This window comes from Solea senegalensis, unplaced genomic scaffold, assembly GCF_019176455.1.
Source record: "Solea senegalensis isolate Sse05_10M unplaced genomic scaffold, IFAPA_SoseM_1 scf7180000015408, whole genome shotgun sequence".
NCBI lineage: Eukaryota > Metazoa > Chordata > Actinopteri > Pleuronectiformes > Soleidae > Solea > Solea senegalensis.
In genome coordinates, this window is record NW_025321316.1 from 77,162 (window position 1) to 92,769 (window position 15,608).

The 15,608-nt window shown below is 39.9% G+C and overlaps 2 protein-coding genes across 2 annotated transcripts in view; one reads left to right on the forward strand and one right to left on the reverse strand.

Annotated features, from left to right (window-relative positions):
- Positions 1–525: 525 nt before the first annotated feature.
- Positions 526–4,942, reverse strand: si:ch73-256g18.2 (small integral membrane protein 36). The gene is made up of 2 exons (XM_044017423.1): positions 4,307–4,942; positions 526–1,492 (listed from the first exon to the last, which is right to left on the reverse strand). Exon 1 carries the CDS (start codon positions 4,725–4,727, stop codon positions 4,395–4,397), a length of 333 nt encoding a protein of 110 aa, XP_043873358.1. The 5' UTR covers positions 4,728–4,942; the 3' UTR covers positions 526–1,492; positions 4,307–4,394.
- Positions 4,943–6,979: 2,037 nt separating this feature from the next.
- The window catches only part of ankfn1 (ankyrin repeat and fibronectin type III domain containing 1), a 33,666-nt gene continuing 25,037 nt past the window's right edge, over positions 6,980–15,608 (forward strand). The window contains exons 1-4 of the mRNA XM_044017439.1: positions 6,980–7,004; positions 8,930–9,057; positions 9,490–9,702; positions 13,386–13,591. Of these exons, the coding sequence (XP_043873374.1) occupies positions 8,942–9,057; positions 9,490–9,702; positions 13,386–13,591 (535 nt within the window). The 5' untranslated portion in view covers positions 6,980–7,004; positions 8,930–8,941. The remainder of the gene's footprint in view (positions 7,005–8,929; positions 9,058–9,489; positions 9,703–13,385; positions 13,592–15,608) is intronic.

The following is a 15,608-nucleotide window of genomic DNA, read 5'->3' on the forward strand; positions in this document are numbered from 1 at the left end:
CTTGAGAAGTACTCGTGAGTACACACAGTACAGAGTACACACTCACAGTGCAGAGTACACAGCAGCTACTTCCTTGTTGTACTGTTTGTTTGACATGTGGCGCAGAGTGCTTAAGCCTCATTAGCGCCACCTACAGTGTTGATAAACATGAAAAAATAAACATATGAAATACTTTTAATAAATATGCATTTATTAAAGGTATTTCATATGTTCATTTTTTTCCCCACTTTCAATATTTAACTTCTTTTATTTATTTATTTACATTTATTAAAATATACAGAACAATGTGGAAATAGATATATTACATCATTGTAGTGTGTGTGTGTGTATGTGTGTATATATTTTCTTTAAATACAGATACAATGACCATGCAAATTTAATATAAATCTAAAATTCAAAGGCAAAATAAATCAAACTAATAATAAAATACAAACTTTCAAACATTTACATTAAAAACAAAATAACACGTCAACAACAAATCACACCGAGCATCTAATGACAGAGACGTCATGCCGAAGTCACGCTGCCCTCTGCTGGACACTGTGAGCACCAGCGTCCGCAGAGGCGGAGCTTATCAAACTATAAACACTAGAACTACTATAAATCCGTCAGATCACATGTTTAAATCACACAAACCACATGTCTGAATTCTAAATGACTCAAATGATCTGAAAACTTTGTTCAGGACAGAAAACACCTGTCACCTGCCCGTGTCACTTCCTGTCACCTGCTCAAGTCACTTCCTGTTACCTGTTGCCACCTAAGTCTATGATCTGAATCCAATCTGCTGCTGTAAGTACCTGCAGTATAATCTGTCTTTAATCTGATTAGCTGCTCTGAATCTGAATCCATGTCTTTAATCTCTTTGCCTTCCTTGAACCCATTTGTTTTGTCTCTTAATCTGATTAGCTGCATTTAATCTGATGGCATTTCCTTAGTGTACGTTTCCACCTGTTAACAGCTCTTTAATCTGATGACCTTCTTTTTAACCTTCTTTCCCATTTTAAACCTGATTAGATTAATTTAATCTGATTCCATATCTTAAATATCTACACCTGCCTCATGTCCTCAATCTGATTAAAGCAGAAACTTTTTTCACTTCAAACTTTATTGAACAGATATAAAAATACGACAGTTTCACTTCCTGTTGTTTTCACGTGGAAACGTAGATTAAATTATATTCTGATTAACTGATGAGTCATCGTCACACACACACACACACACAGACAGAGAGACACACACACCCCCCCCACACACATAATCCACAGAAAAGAACCATGGAGTGGGAGGAGCCATATGTTATTCATATCAGGATTGGGACGCAGCCATCATTGGCGGCTGAGTGCTGTTTTTTTATGTAAGGGAATTTGTCCTCACATCATGTGACACTCATGAGGGAGCCAATCAGCAGAGGGGGGGTCTCAGGAGACCGTGCCATGTGATCATGTCAGTTACACAGAAGCTGTTTTGGTTTCACCGTGAGTTCAAAGTCCTGAAAAAAATAAAAAACAGGATTAAGTTCAGGAAACAGCTGTCTTAGCCTTTTATCTACGTCACATGATCGCGTCTTTATCTATGTCACATGATCGCGTCTTTATCTACGTCACATGATCGTCTTTATCGTCCCTTTAGTGTGGGAGAGTGAATGGTTTACAAAGTTATTTAAAAAAATAAACAAACATATGGGAAATTCATGTCTTCTATACGTTAAACACGTGGAGATGACACGATCAGCTGTTACCCCTGCAGGTTTAAGTTGGTACTACGACATTCACTTACGATCACAGTATAAACTTTGATGCCAAAAACATGAAAGAAATGTGGTTTCCCACACAGACACACACACACACACGCACGCACACACACTCCTGCAGCCTGTAAATCCCTTGCTTGACCCCGCCCCCTTAATCACTGAGATGAATATAAACCCTCAGAGGACAGAGAAATAATGTGTGTGTGTGGTAGACAGACGCAGCAGATGTTTGTCAGAAGGGAAATCTGATGATGTCACACACAATGGTATGAAAACAGATGATGATGATGGTGATGGTGATGGTGGGTGACATCATAGAGATGTCACAGTGGACTGATACAAATGTGATTACTATATCTCACTGTTCACTCTCCCACACCAAACTTCATAGAGAAAATCAGTGATTTTAACATCACACACACAGGAGTTGTTGATCCACTGCTGCCTCAATCACTGAGTTCAAATGTCTCATTTTAATGAATTCGGCATTTCAAATATTTCATTTACACTTGAGACTTAACTCAGTGACACAAAGTGACCACACGAGGCAGCAGAGGACCAGCAGCTCCTGTGTCCCTGCAGCTAAAATCACTGGTTTTCCCTATGAGGTTTGGTGTGGGAGGGTGAGTGGATAACAGATGTCTGTGTAACAGTGAGATAAAGACGAGATCATGTGACGTAGATAAAGACGAGATCATGTGACGTAGATAAAGACACGATCATGTAACATAGATAAAGACGCGATCATGTGACATAGACAAAGACAAGAACATGTGACGTAGATAGAGATATGTGAAGATAAAGCGAGATCATGTGGCGTAAAGACGCGATCATATGGCGTAGATAAAGACAAGATCATGTGACGTAGATAAAGACGCGATCATATGACGCAGATAGAGACACGATCATGTGACATAGATAAAGACATGATCATGTGACGTAGATAAAGATGTGATCATGTGACGAAGATAAAGACATGATCATGTGACCCAGATAAAGACAGGATCATGTAACATAGATAAAGACGCGAACATGTTACATAGATAAAGACAATCATGTGACGTAGATAAAGAAGTGATCATGTGACAGAGAGATTTGTGTCTCTGTTTCTCAGCAGCAGGGGGCGCTTTCAACACAGTCAGCTCATACAAGCACCTTTAAAAACTAGAGCAATAATTAAAATCAAGTGTTACCATGGCGACGAGACATTGTGTTTACAGATCAGCACAAAAAACTGAAACTCATTTCATCAGGTTTTTCTTCCCTTGATAATCTGATTAAAGAAAGGACCAATCAGCTGCTTCAGACTGGACCATGTCACATGTGACCACGTCACCCACTTTAATAATAATTGATTTCCATACATTTGCTAATGCGTGATGGATTATTGTGGGCACACAACACTGTGTGTGTATGTGGGTGTGTGTGTGAGTGTATCATCACTCTTATGCCACATGCTATTTACATCAGAACTGTTTTGTTAAGTCGTAAAATGACGACGTATAAAAACAAACATCGTAAAAATGACGACGTATAAAAACAAACATCATAAAATGACAATGTATAAAAACAAACATCGTAAAACGACGATGTATAAAACAAACATCATAAAATGACGCATATAAAACAAACATCGTAAAAATGACGACGTATAAAAACAAACATCGTAAAAATGACGACGTATAAAAACAAACATCATAAAATGACAATGTATAAAAAACAAACATCGTAAAAAAGACGTATAAAACAAACTTCATAAAATGACGATATAAAAACAAACATCGTAAAATGACGTATAAAACAAACATCATAAAATGACAATGTATAAAAACAAACATCGTATAAAACAAACATCATAAAATGCGCATATAAAAACAAACATCGTAAAATGACGTATAAAAACAAACATCGTAAAATGGCGACTTATAAAACAAACATAAAAAACGACGATAAAAACAAACATCGTAAAATTAAGACGATAAAAACAAACATCATAAAAATGACGACGTATAAAAAACAAAAATCGTAAAATGAAGACGTATAAAAACAAACATCGTAAAATGGTGACGTATAAAAAACAAACATCGTTAAAATGACAACGTATAAAAACAGACATTACTTTGTGTACGACTTACTGTGAAACAAACATGTTACAGTCGTGAAGTTAATGGTAAAAATAGCCGCGGTTGTTAATTTCACGTCACATTTTTGTTTCACAGTAAATCGTATGTTGTAAACAAAGTAATGTTTGTTTTTATATGCCGCCATTTTACGATGTTTGTTTGAGAAAAATATCGCAGAGCTTTGATATCAACTGGTGTTGCTAACAATAGTTAGCCCGTGTTACAATGTTTTTTACCAACTTCTCAAACGAGTTCTTATGTAAATAGAATGTGGCTTAAGACTGATAAAATGGCACAACCTGTGGGAGGAGTCACAACTAAGCCACGCCCACAGGAAGCAGAAATGGAGGTTGTGAGAGAAAGCATCACTGACTATTTTTGAAAAAATACTTGAGGGCCAAAGTCATCTTTAGCCGCAGCGACTTCTTACCTCGTGCTGATGTTAGCACTTTGTCAGGACGTTATTTTTAAAAAACTAGTCCGGAATTAAAAAGACGGTCTGTCGTCGTCTGTCGTCCTTACACCAGCGTGCTCCTCTTCTCCCTCTCTCCTCGGTCTCGGCTCAGCTCCAGCGTGGGGAGCTCAGCACGGGCCGCGTGGTCGTAGCGCGATGAGGAGGCGGGCGAGTTCTGCATGACCACCAGGCGTATGGGCGACTGGCCGGGCGGCGGCGGCACAGCAGCTGAAGCGGTGTCATCGGGCGTGTACTCTTTGGTGGGGTCTTTGCCACGGCAGTCGTAGAGGATGCAGGAGATGAGGAAGACGAGCAGCAGGATGACATAACTTGCCACGAGGATGATGAGGTTCAGGGTGACCGGGTCAATCTCCAGGTAGAACTCCATGAAACCCATGGTGCCACTTCATATCTCGACCAGGATCCACGGGAGAAGAGCAGAGGATGATGGGAAATCAGGGAAAAAAGAAAAAAAAAGAAGACGAATGATGGAGACAGAAGATGAACCCGAAGCAGAGGACGATGAAATGAGAGGATTGACAGAGTGAGAGATGAAGCTTTAATCCTCCACACTGCTGCTACTGCTGACGGAGAGTAAAGCTGCTGCTGCTGCTGACGGAGAGTAAAGCTGCTCATTTTTAATAACTTAATCCAACATTATTCTCATTTTGCAAAACCACATAAACACGTGGCGACAGAAGAGCGTTCTCATCACCCTGTCATACCAAAGTCAACTCACTCTGTCACACCAAAGATCCACTGCTTCCTCCATCACTAAGTTCAAATGTCAGATTTTTTTGTACATTCTTTTTATTGAGCATTAAAGTGATAACAGTCCAGCACAGTACAGTATATATACATATATACATATATACATATACATATACATATATATGTACAGTATACATTTGTTTTGGCCAGGCAGTGTACGTATATATATATATATATGTATATATATATATATATATATATATGTGTATATATATATATATGTGTATATGTATACATATATATATATATATATATATATACACACAACAACAGCGTGTGTGTGCTACTGCTATTTCAGAGGCTACGAAGCCGCACAGAAAGCGAAAGTTAGCCATTAGCACCATGCTAGCTCTTCCTGAGGCGAGCTGCTAAAACAACATTATTTCATAAACTTTCAACAGCCTCCGTTTATTAATTATACCCCAAAAACCAGCCATGCCAAGACCTTTGTGTATTTTAGATGTGTCCTGATGCTCCACACACGGCGCTAAGTATGTCTGCGTGGCCGGTCCTCGGGCTCTGTGTTTACCTGCGGCACAACTCGCTCACCCTGTGTGGGTTGGGCTAATCTAAAATAGTGAAAACAAGGGGGGGGTGTGAAGACACGCTGTTACCTGTGAAACACGGGTGCTCTGAACACCCCCATGAGCACTTGGTACTTTCCTCTTATGCCAAAATAAGTCATGTGTCGTATATTAAACAGTCTATTAGACTGTTTTTTGATTTTTATTACCGTATTTATACATTAGTACAAGGCTCTATTAAATGCTATTAAATTAACCTTATCTTATACGTTGCGAGTGTCATTGTTAAGGCAGTAGTACCAGTAAATCTCCAATAGGTGTCAGCATTGCTATGTAAACAGAGCAAATAAGATAAATGTTGTAAGCTAGTGCATTTTGCAGAAAATCTTAATTAAATGTGTTGATTAAATTGAATTGTTTAATAAGTAGTCAAATATACAAAGACCAATAAAATTTGCGGTAAGAGAAACTGTGCTCTAGTGGTAAAGAGGTTTATTTTCATGGACAAGCATCAACTCTCTTCCATTTTTTTGTTTCACTGTTTTTTACAGTGTGGTAGATTAACTCCTCTGTTTCACTGTTTTTTTACAGTGCGTTAGATTAACTCCTCTGTTTCAGCTTTTTTCTTTGTTTAACGAAATGTTTTCTCACTCTGGTTTTATTCTTGGTTACAAGTATGACAGGAAAAGAAAATGCACTGTCAGCTTTTTAACTTTTTAATCGGCCAGTCAAAGATGGCCGTTTATATAACTAGAAAACAGAGTGGAGAACAGCGTGGATGCTAAGCTTATGCGAATGCTAAAGACCAGGCTGAAAACAGATTTGACTTTTTTTTGGTTAACAAATAATTTGGTGGAATTTTTGTGTGTCGGGGGAGAAGAGAGTTTTATGTTCTGTGAAAGACAATGATTTAGTTTTTTTTTTTTTTTTGGGTCTGTTAATTTTCTTCTTGTGTTTTTCTCTCCTCCAGAGCCAAAAATGTAAAGGATAACATTTTCTGAGCAAATAAAGGAGACTTAAAGATCAAATCTCTCTCTATCTGTCTTTCTCTCTGTCCGTCTGTCTGTCTCTCTCTGTTTTCCTCTCGTAGACCGGATGTGAGGACACTTCTCCTCCTCTTCCTCCAGATGTGGACTCCTTCACTCACTCACTCGCTCACTGCCTCAGTGAGCGAGAGTGAAACCTGATCCCGCTCCGGTCCAGACCTCAGCGTGAGTGAAGATGTTGAACACGGAGCACAAAGACACGAGTCCACACTGAGTGAGCAGATGGTTCTGCTGAGGGAGGAAGAGGAGGAGGAGGAGGAGGAGAAGAAGAAGAGGAGGAGGAAGAAGAACAACAACGAAGAGAAGAAGAAGAAGAGAGAGGAGGAGGAGACGGTACAGTTTGTTTGTGTGTGAGAGAAAGATTTAAAGAAGTCATGAATGAGACTTTCACGTGTGTTCACAAGTTTTTGCCCAGTAGCGCCAGCTGTTTGTTTCATGTCGGTCTTTTTTAAACGACAGTGAAGCTTAAAGTCAAAGTTTTAATCATTGTAACTGAACTTCTGCTCCTGGTAACCATGGTAACCATGTTACAGCTCTGCTCTGTTATTGGTCGACTAACTAGCTTGACTTGCTGCTGATAACCAGTTAACCCAACTAACACCAGGTTAGTTTCCACTGAAGGATTATTAATACCTAACTAATAAGCTAACAAAGTAACAAGCTAAGTAAATAATTTTACTTGTTGGTTAGTTGCATGCGTCTATACAGCAAACATTTAGCACGCATCTATACGGCTAACATTTAGCATGCATCTACACAGCTAACATTTAGCACATGTCTATACAGCTAAAATTAAGCACTAAGTTATACAGCTAACATTAAGCATGCATCTATATAGCTAACATTTAGCACACATTTATACAGCTAAGATTTAGCACATGTCTATAGAGCTAAAATTTAGCACAAAGTTATACAGCTATCATTTAGCATGCGTCTATACAGCTAACATTTAGCACACATTTATACAGCTAAGATTTAGCACGCGTCTATAGAGCTAAAATTTAGCACGAAGTTATACAGCTATCATTTAGCACGCGTCTATACAGCTAACATTTTGCACACATTTATACAGCTAACATTTAGCACGCGTCTATACAGCTAACATTTAGCACGCATTATACAGCTAACATTTAGCATAGCTATCCTTTAGCAGACATTATACAGCTAACATTTAGCACGCGTCTGTCTAGCTAACATTTAGCACACATTTATACAGCTAACATTTAGCACGCATCTATACGCTAACATTTAGCATGCGTCTATAGAGCTAACATTTAGCACACATTATACAGCTAAAATTTAGCACATATTTATACAGCTAAAATTTAGCATGCGTCTATATAGCTAACATGTAGCACGCATCTATACAGCTAACATTTAGCAAGCATCTATACAGCGATCATTTAGCAAGCATCTATACAGCTATCATTTAGTATGCGTCTATACAGCTAACATTTAAAACGCATCTATGCAACTAATATTTAGCACGCTTCTATGCAGCTAACATTTAGCTCACATCTATACAGCTAACATTTAGCACACGTCTATACAGCTAACATTTAAAACATGTCTATACAGCTAACATTTAGCACGCGTCCATACAGCTAACATTTAGCACACCTTTATAGAGCTAACATTTAGAACCACAAACAATGCTAGTTGTCTGTAGCTAAAATGAGCCAGCTACGAACTAACCCCGTTTAACAACTAATGCTAAATAAGGCTATGTTACCAGCAAAACATGGTGTAATGTTTTCAGGCGTCCAGCTAATTAACTAGCTAGCTGTTTAAAGTTACCTGTCGGCTCATTTTAACTAGCTCGCAAACATGACACTTGCTAACATGATAGTCGCTAACATGAGCCTCTGTTTACTGTATAAAGTAAATGCTAATACAATAATATGTGCTCGCTAAAAAACAACAACACAGAGGTCATCAATGACCCTGACTTTAAATATGTGAATGTCAATGCTAGCACTAGCTAACTAACCCTACTGTATATGACATGGCAGCTAATTAACAGACTCACTAACATAATCAGCTAACTAACCGACTAACTTAGCAAGTCAGCTAACTAACATCTAACATAATCAGCTAACTAACATGACCAGCTAAACTATCTCAATTTAAGTAACGCTGTGATAAGTTAGCTACAGGTTTAACCAGCTAACCTAATAATTAATGAGTTACCAGCTGATTATTAATTATCAGTCATGGAGCTGGTGTCCTGACCTCTGACCCCGCCCTGACCTCCACAGACATGGCTGAAGATGTCGTTGGATTCTGAAAATCCCTGTGTGTTGTTGTCGCTGCGAGATTCCAGGACGTCGTGTGTTTTCCAAACAGCTGACGAGAAAGATGAGTTGCCTGGACTGGGAGAGGAGAGGTCAGGATTATTAATCCACTAACACAGAAGATTCCCCAGAGTATTCTTCCTCAAATTAAAAATCCATAATCCAGGTTTTTATCCTGAAGTTAAAAATCCATGTTTGCAGGTGGAAACCCCAGTTTATTCCTAAAAATCTATAATTCCTGGATTATCTCTGAAATTAAAGCTCGATAATGTACGGTTTATTCCTGAAGTTAAAACTCTATAATCCCTGGATTAATCCTGAGATTAAAGAAGCATGATCCAGTGTTTAATCCTTACATTAAAACAATCATCTTCCCGGGTTTAATCCTGAAATTAAAAATCCATGATTGAGGGATTGAATCCTAAAGTTAAAACTCTATAATCCCTGTTTTTTTATCCTGAATTTAAAAGTCCATAATCCAGGTTTAATTCTGAAGTGTACCTGCTGTGTCTGTCGTCCTTCAGTGTCCTGGAGATGCTGAGCTACTCAAAGTTCTCTGACCTGGAAACATGGCTGTGCATGCCGTCCTCACTGCTGCTGCCCCGGGCTCCTGAGTCCACCCACACCTCCTCTGCCTCCTCCTCTTCCTCACACTCCTTCAATTCTCCTCCCATCTCCTCGTCCTCCTCTCGACGCTCCACCTGCAGTGAGCCAGGAGAGAGAGATGCTCAGTTCAGGTAAACGTCACCTGATGGTATGTTTGTCTGTATTTAACTCGCACCAAACCTCACAGACAAAACCAGTGAGCTGCTGGTCCTCAGCTGCCTCGTGTGGTCACTTTGTGTCACTGATTTAAGTCTAAATGAAATATTACAAATGCTGAATTTACTAAAATCAGACATTTGAACTTAGCGATGGGGGCAGCAGTGTGTGTGTGTGGGAGAGTGAGTGAGTGAGTGAGTGAGTGGTTTACACGTGAACGTGTTCTGAAGACATCGCAGACTTAAACTTTATTATCTGTTGTGAAGGTGAACTACCACAAATTCCACACACTGTGGCTGCATTTAAACATGCACAAAATGGCCGCCTCTATAAAGCACAACCTTTGCTTAAAGTATGTTTAAAGTTTAAACAGTTCACTTATATGTAGAATGATTCAATGCAGCAGGGGGCGCTCACTGTGTGTGTTAGTATTAAAAAAACCTCTGTGATTATTTTCATCTGGGGAAGAATCTGGTGGTGTGTGTGTGTGTGTGAGTGTGAGTGAGTCACATTAAATGACAGCGTGCGACTGTGATGTGTTCGAGGACAGTGGACGAGTCAGACTCGAGGCCTCTCTGATGTTTGTTTGACGTGGTTTTCACTCTGGCTCCGTTTCACTGTTACTATAGAAGATGGCCGCCGCGGCGACCACCGGCTCTGCCTCTGTTCCGATGTTTACACAGAGTGACTCCGCCTCCACTTACCCAAAAAAAGAGATGTGTTGGAGTTGTGGTCAGTACACAGAGCTCCGCCCTCTGCCCCTGCAGAGCTCCGCCCTCTGCCCCTGCAGTGAGAACATTGTTCCTCTGTCAGTTTGTCTGTGTCACCATGACGACGGCCCTTAGAGGCGGGAAGATAAGGCAGAGACTGCAGAAGGTTTGAGGGGAAACACTGGTGTTTGTAGAGCTCATGTAAGGAAGGGAAGCCATAATGGACGTATAGAGCACACACCCACACACACACACACACACACACACACATGCGCACACACCCACACACACACATGCGCGCACATACACACACATAGATTAAAGGGAAATTGAAGAATGTTTGAATTCTCAGGAGCTTCATGGACATGCAACTATAAACAGAAGGTTCAAGATTTTTTTAAGTGTCATAACACATATGGCAGACAGACACAGACAGGCAGACAGACAGACAGACAGACATACAGAAGGACAAACATAGAAACTGAAATAACACGGTGTGAGTGAAGACACTTAACAAAAGATTTGAGTTTCTGATCTCTCCGTCACATGATCGCGTCTTTATCTATGTCACATGATTGACTTTATGTCCGTCACATGATCTCGTCTTTATCTACGCGTCTGATCTCGTCCACATTTCGCTATCGTCACATGATTGCGTCTTGTCTAAATCATGATGCCGTCTTTATCTCACGTCATCATCGCCTTTAACTACTTAACTTCGACTCACATGCCATTGCGTCTTAATCTACGTCACATGATGCCGTCTTTATCTACGATCACGCTGATGCGTCTTATCGAAGTCACTGCATGATGAAGCGTCTTTATCTACGTCATCACATAGTCTTTAACTTCGTCCGCTGCGATTGCGTCTTAATCTCGTCACGCCACATGATGCGTCTTTATCTACGTCACATGATGCGTCTTTACTCGTCACATGATTGCGTCTTTATCGTCGCACGTCTTTACATGATTATGCCGTCTTATCTCACGTCACATCGATGCCGCCACGCTTTTATCTACGTCATGATCGCTCTTTAACTATGTCACAAGGATCGTCACATCATGGCGTCTTTATCGTCATGATCATCTTAACTTCGTCACATGATTGCGTCTTAATCTACGTCGCAATACGTCTTTATCTCGCGTCACATGATCTTTAACTAATGTCACATGATCGCGTCTTAATCTACGTCACATCATGAAGCGTCTTTATCTAAATGCTGTCATCTTCTTTACGTCACATGATTGCGTCTTAATCTACGTCACATGATGCCGTCTTTATCTACGTCACATGATCGTCTTTACCTCGATCCGCATGATTGCGTCTTTATCTACGTCACATGATTGCGTCTTAATCTCACGATACATGATGCCATCTCGATCTGCGCGATGCGTCTTAATCGAGAGTCACATGATGCGTCTTTATCTCGATCATCATGCGTCTTTAACTTCGTCACACATGAAGTTAACGTCTTAATCGTCACATGATGCGATTTATCTACAATCCATGATCATCTTTAACCACGCTCGCTACGATTATTGATAGCGTCTTTATCTACGTCATCATATCTTTAACTAATGTCATGATTGCGTCTTAATCTCACGTCACATGATGCCGTCTTTATCTACGTCACATCATCGTCTTTAACTACGTCACATGATTGCGTCTTAATCTACGTCACATGATGCGTCTTTATCTCGCACATGATCGTCTTTCAGTCACATGATGGCGTCTTTACGTCATGATGCGTCTTTATCTCGTCATGATCGTTCTTAATCACGTCACATGATGCCATCTTTATTAAATCACATGATGGCGTCTTTATCTCGTCACATCATGCGCTTTAATTCGTCACCGATTGCGTCTAATACATGATGCCGTCTTTATCTCGTCACATCTATCGCTTTAACTCATCGTCTTTGCTTTACGTCCACATGTTGCGTCTTAATCCATCACATGTGCGCTTTATCTCACGTCACATGATCGTCTTTAATCTCGTCACGCGTCTTTAAATGGTAACTTTATTCACGCATCATCGCGTCTTTACGTGCGCGCTTTATCTCGTCATGACGTTTAATCAAGTCACATGATGGCGTCTTTATCTACGTCACATCATCGTCTTTATCTAAGTCACATGATTGCGTCTTTCTTCGTCACATGATGCGCTTTATCCCACGCTACATGATCGTCTTTATCTCCACGTCCACATGAATCGTCTTGGCCGTCACATGGGCTAATCTCGTCCACATGTCATGCCGTCTTTATCTCGTCACATGATGCGTCTTAATCCACGCCTGATGCGTCTTTATCTCCACGTTTTAACTATGTCACATGCACATGATGCGTCTTTATCCACGTCACATGATCATCTTTAACTATGTCACATGATGCGTCTTTATCTACGTCACCTGATGCCGTCTTTATCTACGTCACATGATCATCTTTAACTATGTCACATGATCGCGTCTTTATCTCACTGTTACACAGACGTCTGTAAACCACTCATTCTTCCAGACACACACACACACACACACACACACACACACCAAACACATAGAGAAAACCAGTGATTTTAACTCACAGGGACACAGGAGCTGCTGGTCCTCTGCTGCCTCGTTTGGTCACTTTGTGCCACTGACGTCAATCTGAACGTTGGATTTCAAACACACATGTCTGATTTCAGACAAAATCAGACATGTGAACCTAGTGATGGAGGCAGCAGTGGACCAACCACCACCTTTGTGTGTGTGGGATGTTAAAATCGCTGGTTTTCTCTGTGAGGTTTGGTGAGGGAGAGTGAGTGGTTTATATTGTGTACTTTTCTATGCAAGTGATGAACTCTTCTAACTCCATCTACAATGATTCAGTGTTTAATTTGTCTCCTTAAAAATGACTTAATATTGCGACAACATGGTTCAACCCGTCTTTTACATCACTCCCCATGCAGGTTGTCCCTGAATGACTTCACCTCCTTCACTCCATTTCTGGGGAAAGGAACGCCATTTGTGTCCACACCTCACCTCCCCCTCTTCTCCTCTACCCCCACTGATGTCCCTGTGCCAGCGAGAGACTCCTCCTCCCAGAGCGGCATCAGCATCAGGAAACGGCGACGGCTCGCGGCGAGTCCCGGAGGACTACACTGGAACTGTGCAGGTGAGTACACACGATACACAGCAAGGGGGGACGTGTCCTCAGAGCGTGAGCATATCCTGTCATCAATGATGACAACCAATCAGCAAGCCAGAGTCAGTTTTTAAAATAAAAGTCTTACTTTACACATCCATGCCAAGGCAGAATCCCAGTTTTCAAAGTAAAAGTGTTACTTTACACATTCATGCTAAGGCAGAATCCCAGTTTTCAAAATAAAAGTGTTACTTTACGCGTCCATGCTAAGACAGATTTCAGAAGTCATAGTTTCAGTTTGTCCACACTAAAAGACACAAGCACAGTTTTCAAGTGTTAGTTTCTGCACTGAAACAGAATGTCACAGTTTTCTAAATAGCCTTTTATGTTCATCTACACTACAACACAACCCGGCAGTTTTCAATATAAAAGTGTTTTTTATTTTCTTTCATGCTAAAACAGAATATTGTGGTTTTTCCCAATAAAAGTCTCAGTTTCTTTTTGTCCACATTACATTTTCAAAATAAAAGTCTCAGATTGTCTTTGCTAATACACAACAGTTTTCAAAATAAAAGCCTATCTGTAGCTCTGTGGTCGTGCGACCGGTGAATCAGAGGACATATGAAGAGTTGGACGTGCCATCGTGTGAGGACTGTTTCACACACAGACACACACACACACACACACAAAGAGATACACAGTGTTTACACTTGACTTCCTGTCCTGTTGCTCCACCCTTGTGGAGAATGATAATGAGCTTCCTGTTGAGCAGATTAGAGCGCTGTCTCTTATCTATGGGATGTTGTGAAGTGATCTTTAAAAAAACCCAAATAACATATATAATGAGATCTCTTGAATAAGAATTGGATTCATTTATTTATTTAATAAGACATATTCATTCATTCATTTAATAAGACTTATTCCTTCATTCATTCAAAAATACTTTTATTAATTCATTCAAAAATACTTTTATTCATTCATTCATTTAAAAAGATTTATTCATTCATTTAAAAGGCTTTTATTCATTCATTCATTCATTCATTCATTTAGTAAGACTTTTTGTCATTTAAAATACTTTTATTCATTCATTGGGCTTTCAATCATTAATTTATTTAAAAAGACCTATTCATTCATTCATTCATCTAAAAAGACATTTATTTGTATTAATGTATTCATTAATTTAAAGATAATTTTATGCATTCATTTAAAAAGACTGATTCATTCATTCATTCTTTTATTTCTGATGATATAATGAATGTGGCTCCACTGCAGAAACATAAATATGACTTCACCACCAGAGGGACCTGTGACTCCAGCCTGATGTTCACATGAAAAGAAAGTGAATTAAATGGATTAATGTTTAACTTTGAAACAATCATTTACTTTAATGATGAAGTAACAAATAACATTGAACTCATCACTTTCATCAATGATGAAGGGATTGATTGTTTCCTACTGCAGATTACTACAGATTACACTGACGTTCTTTATTCTATTGTCGTGTTGTTGTTGTGAGTTTTTGTTGTCATGGTGATTTCAGCGTTCTCCTAAAGCTGCAGTGACATCTAGTGGTGAGACAAAAGAAAAGTATGGTGGCCTTTAAACACCAGAAAGAACAGAAAGGATGTTCAACCTCACAGTTTTCAAAATAAAAGTCTCAGTCTCTGTTTGAGACCTCGACACAAACAGCGTAGCGACATGAAACAAACACGACAGAAGGCCGATGACAGTGAAAGTGTTACGACCCCACACTGCCCTGTGTATGTGTGTGTGTGTGTGTGTGTGTGTGTGTGTGTGTGTGTGTGTGTGAGATGGGTTGCAGGTGTGTGTGTTTGAGTGAGTGAGCCCAGGGAGGATCTTGGGAACTGATTGGTCCACAGTCTGAATAAAAGGCCTGGACATCGCAGCTGCAGGGACTTCCTCCAACCACTCACAGCTCGATCTGAACAAACCTTTAAATAGGTTGTTTGACTTGTTGCTGGTGGTTTCTCACGATTCATGTTGTGATCAGGTTTTCCCCTAGGCCTGGTCGTAACAGGCAGCCATC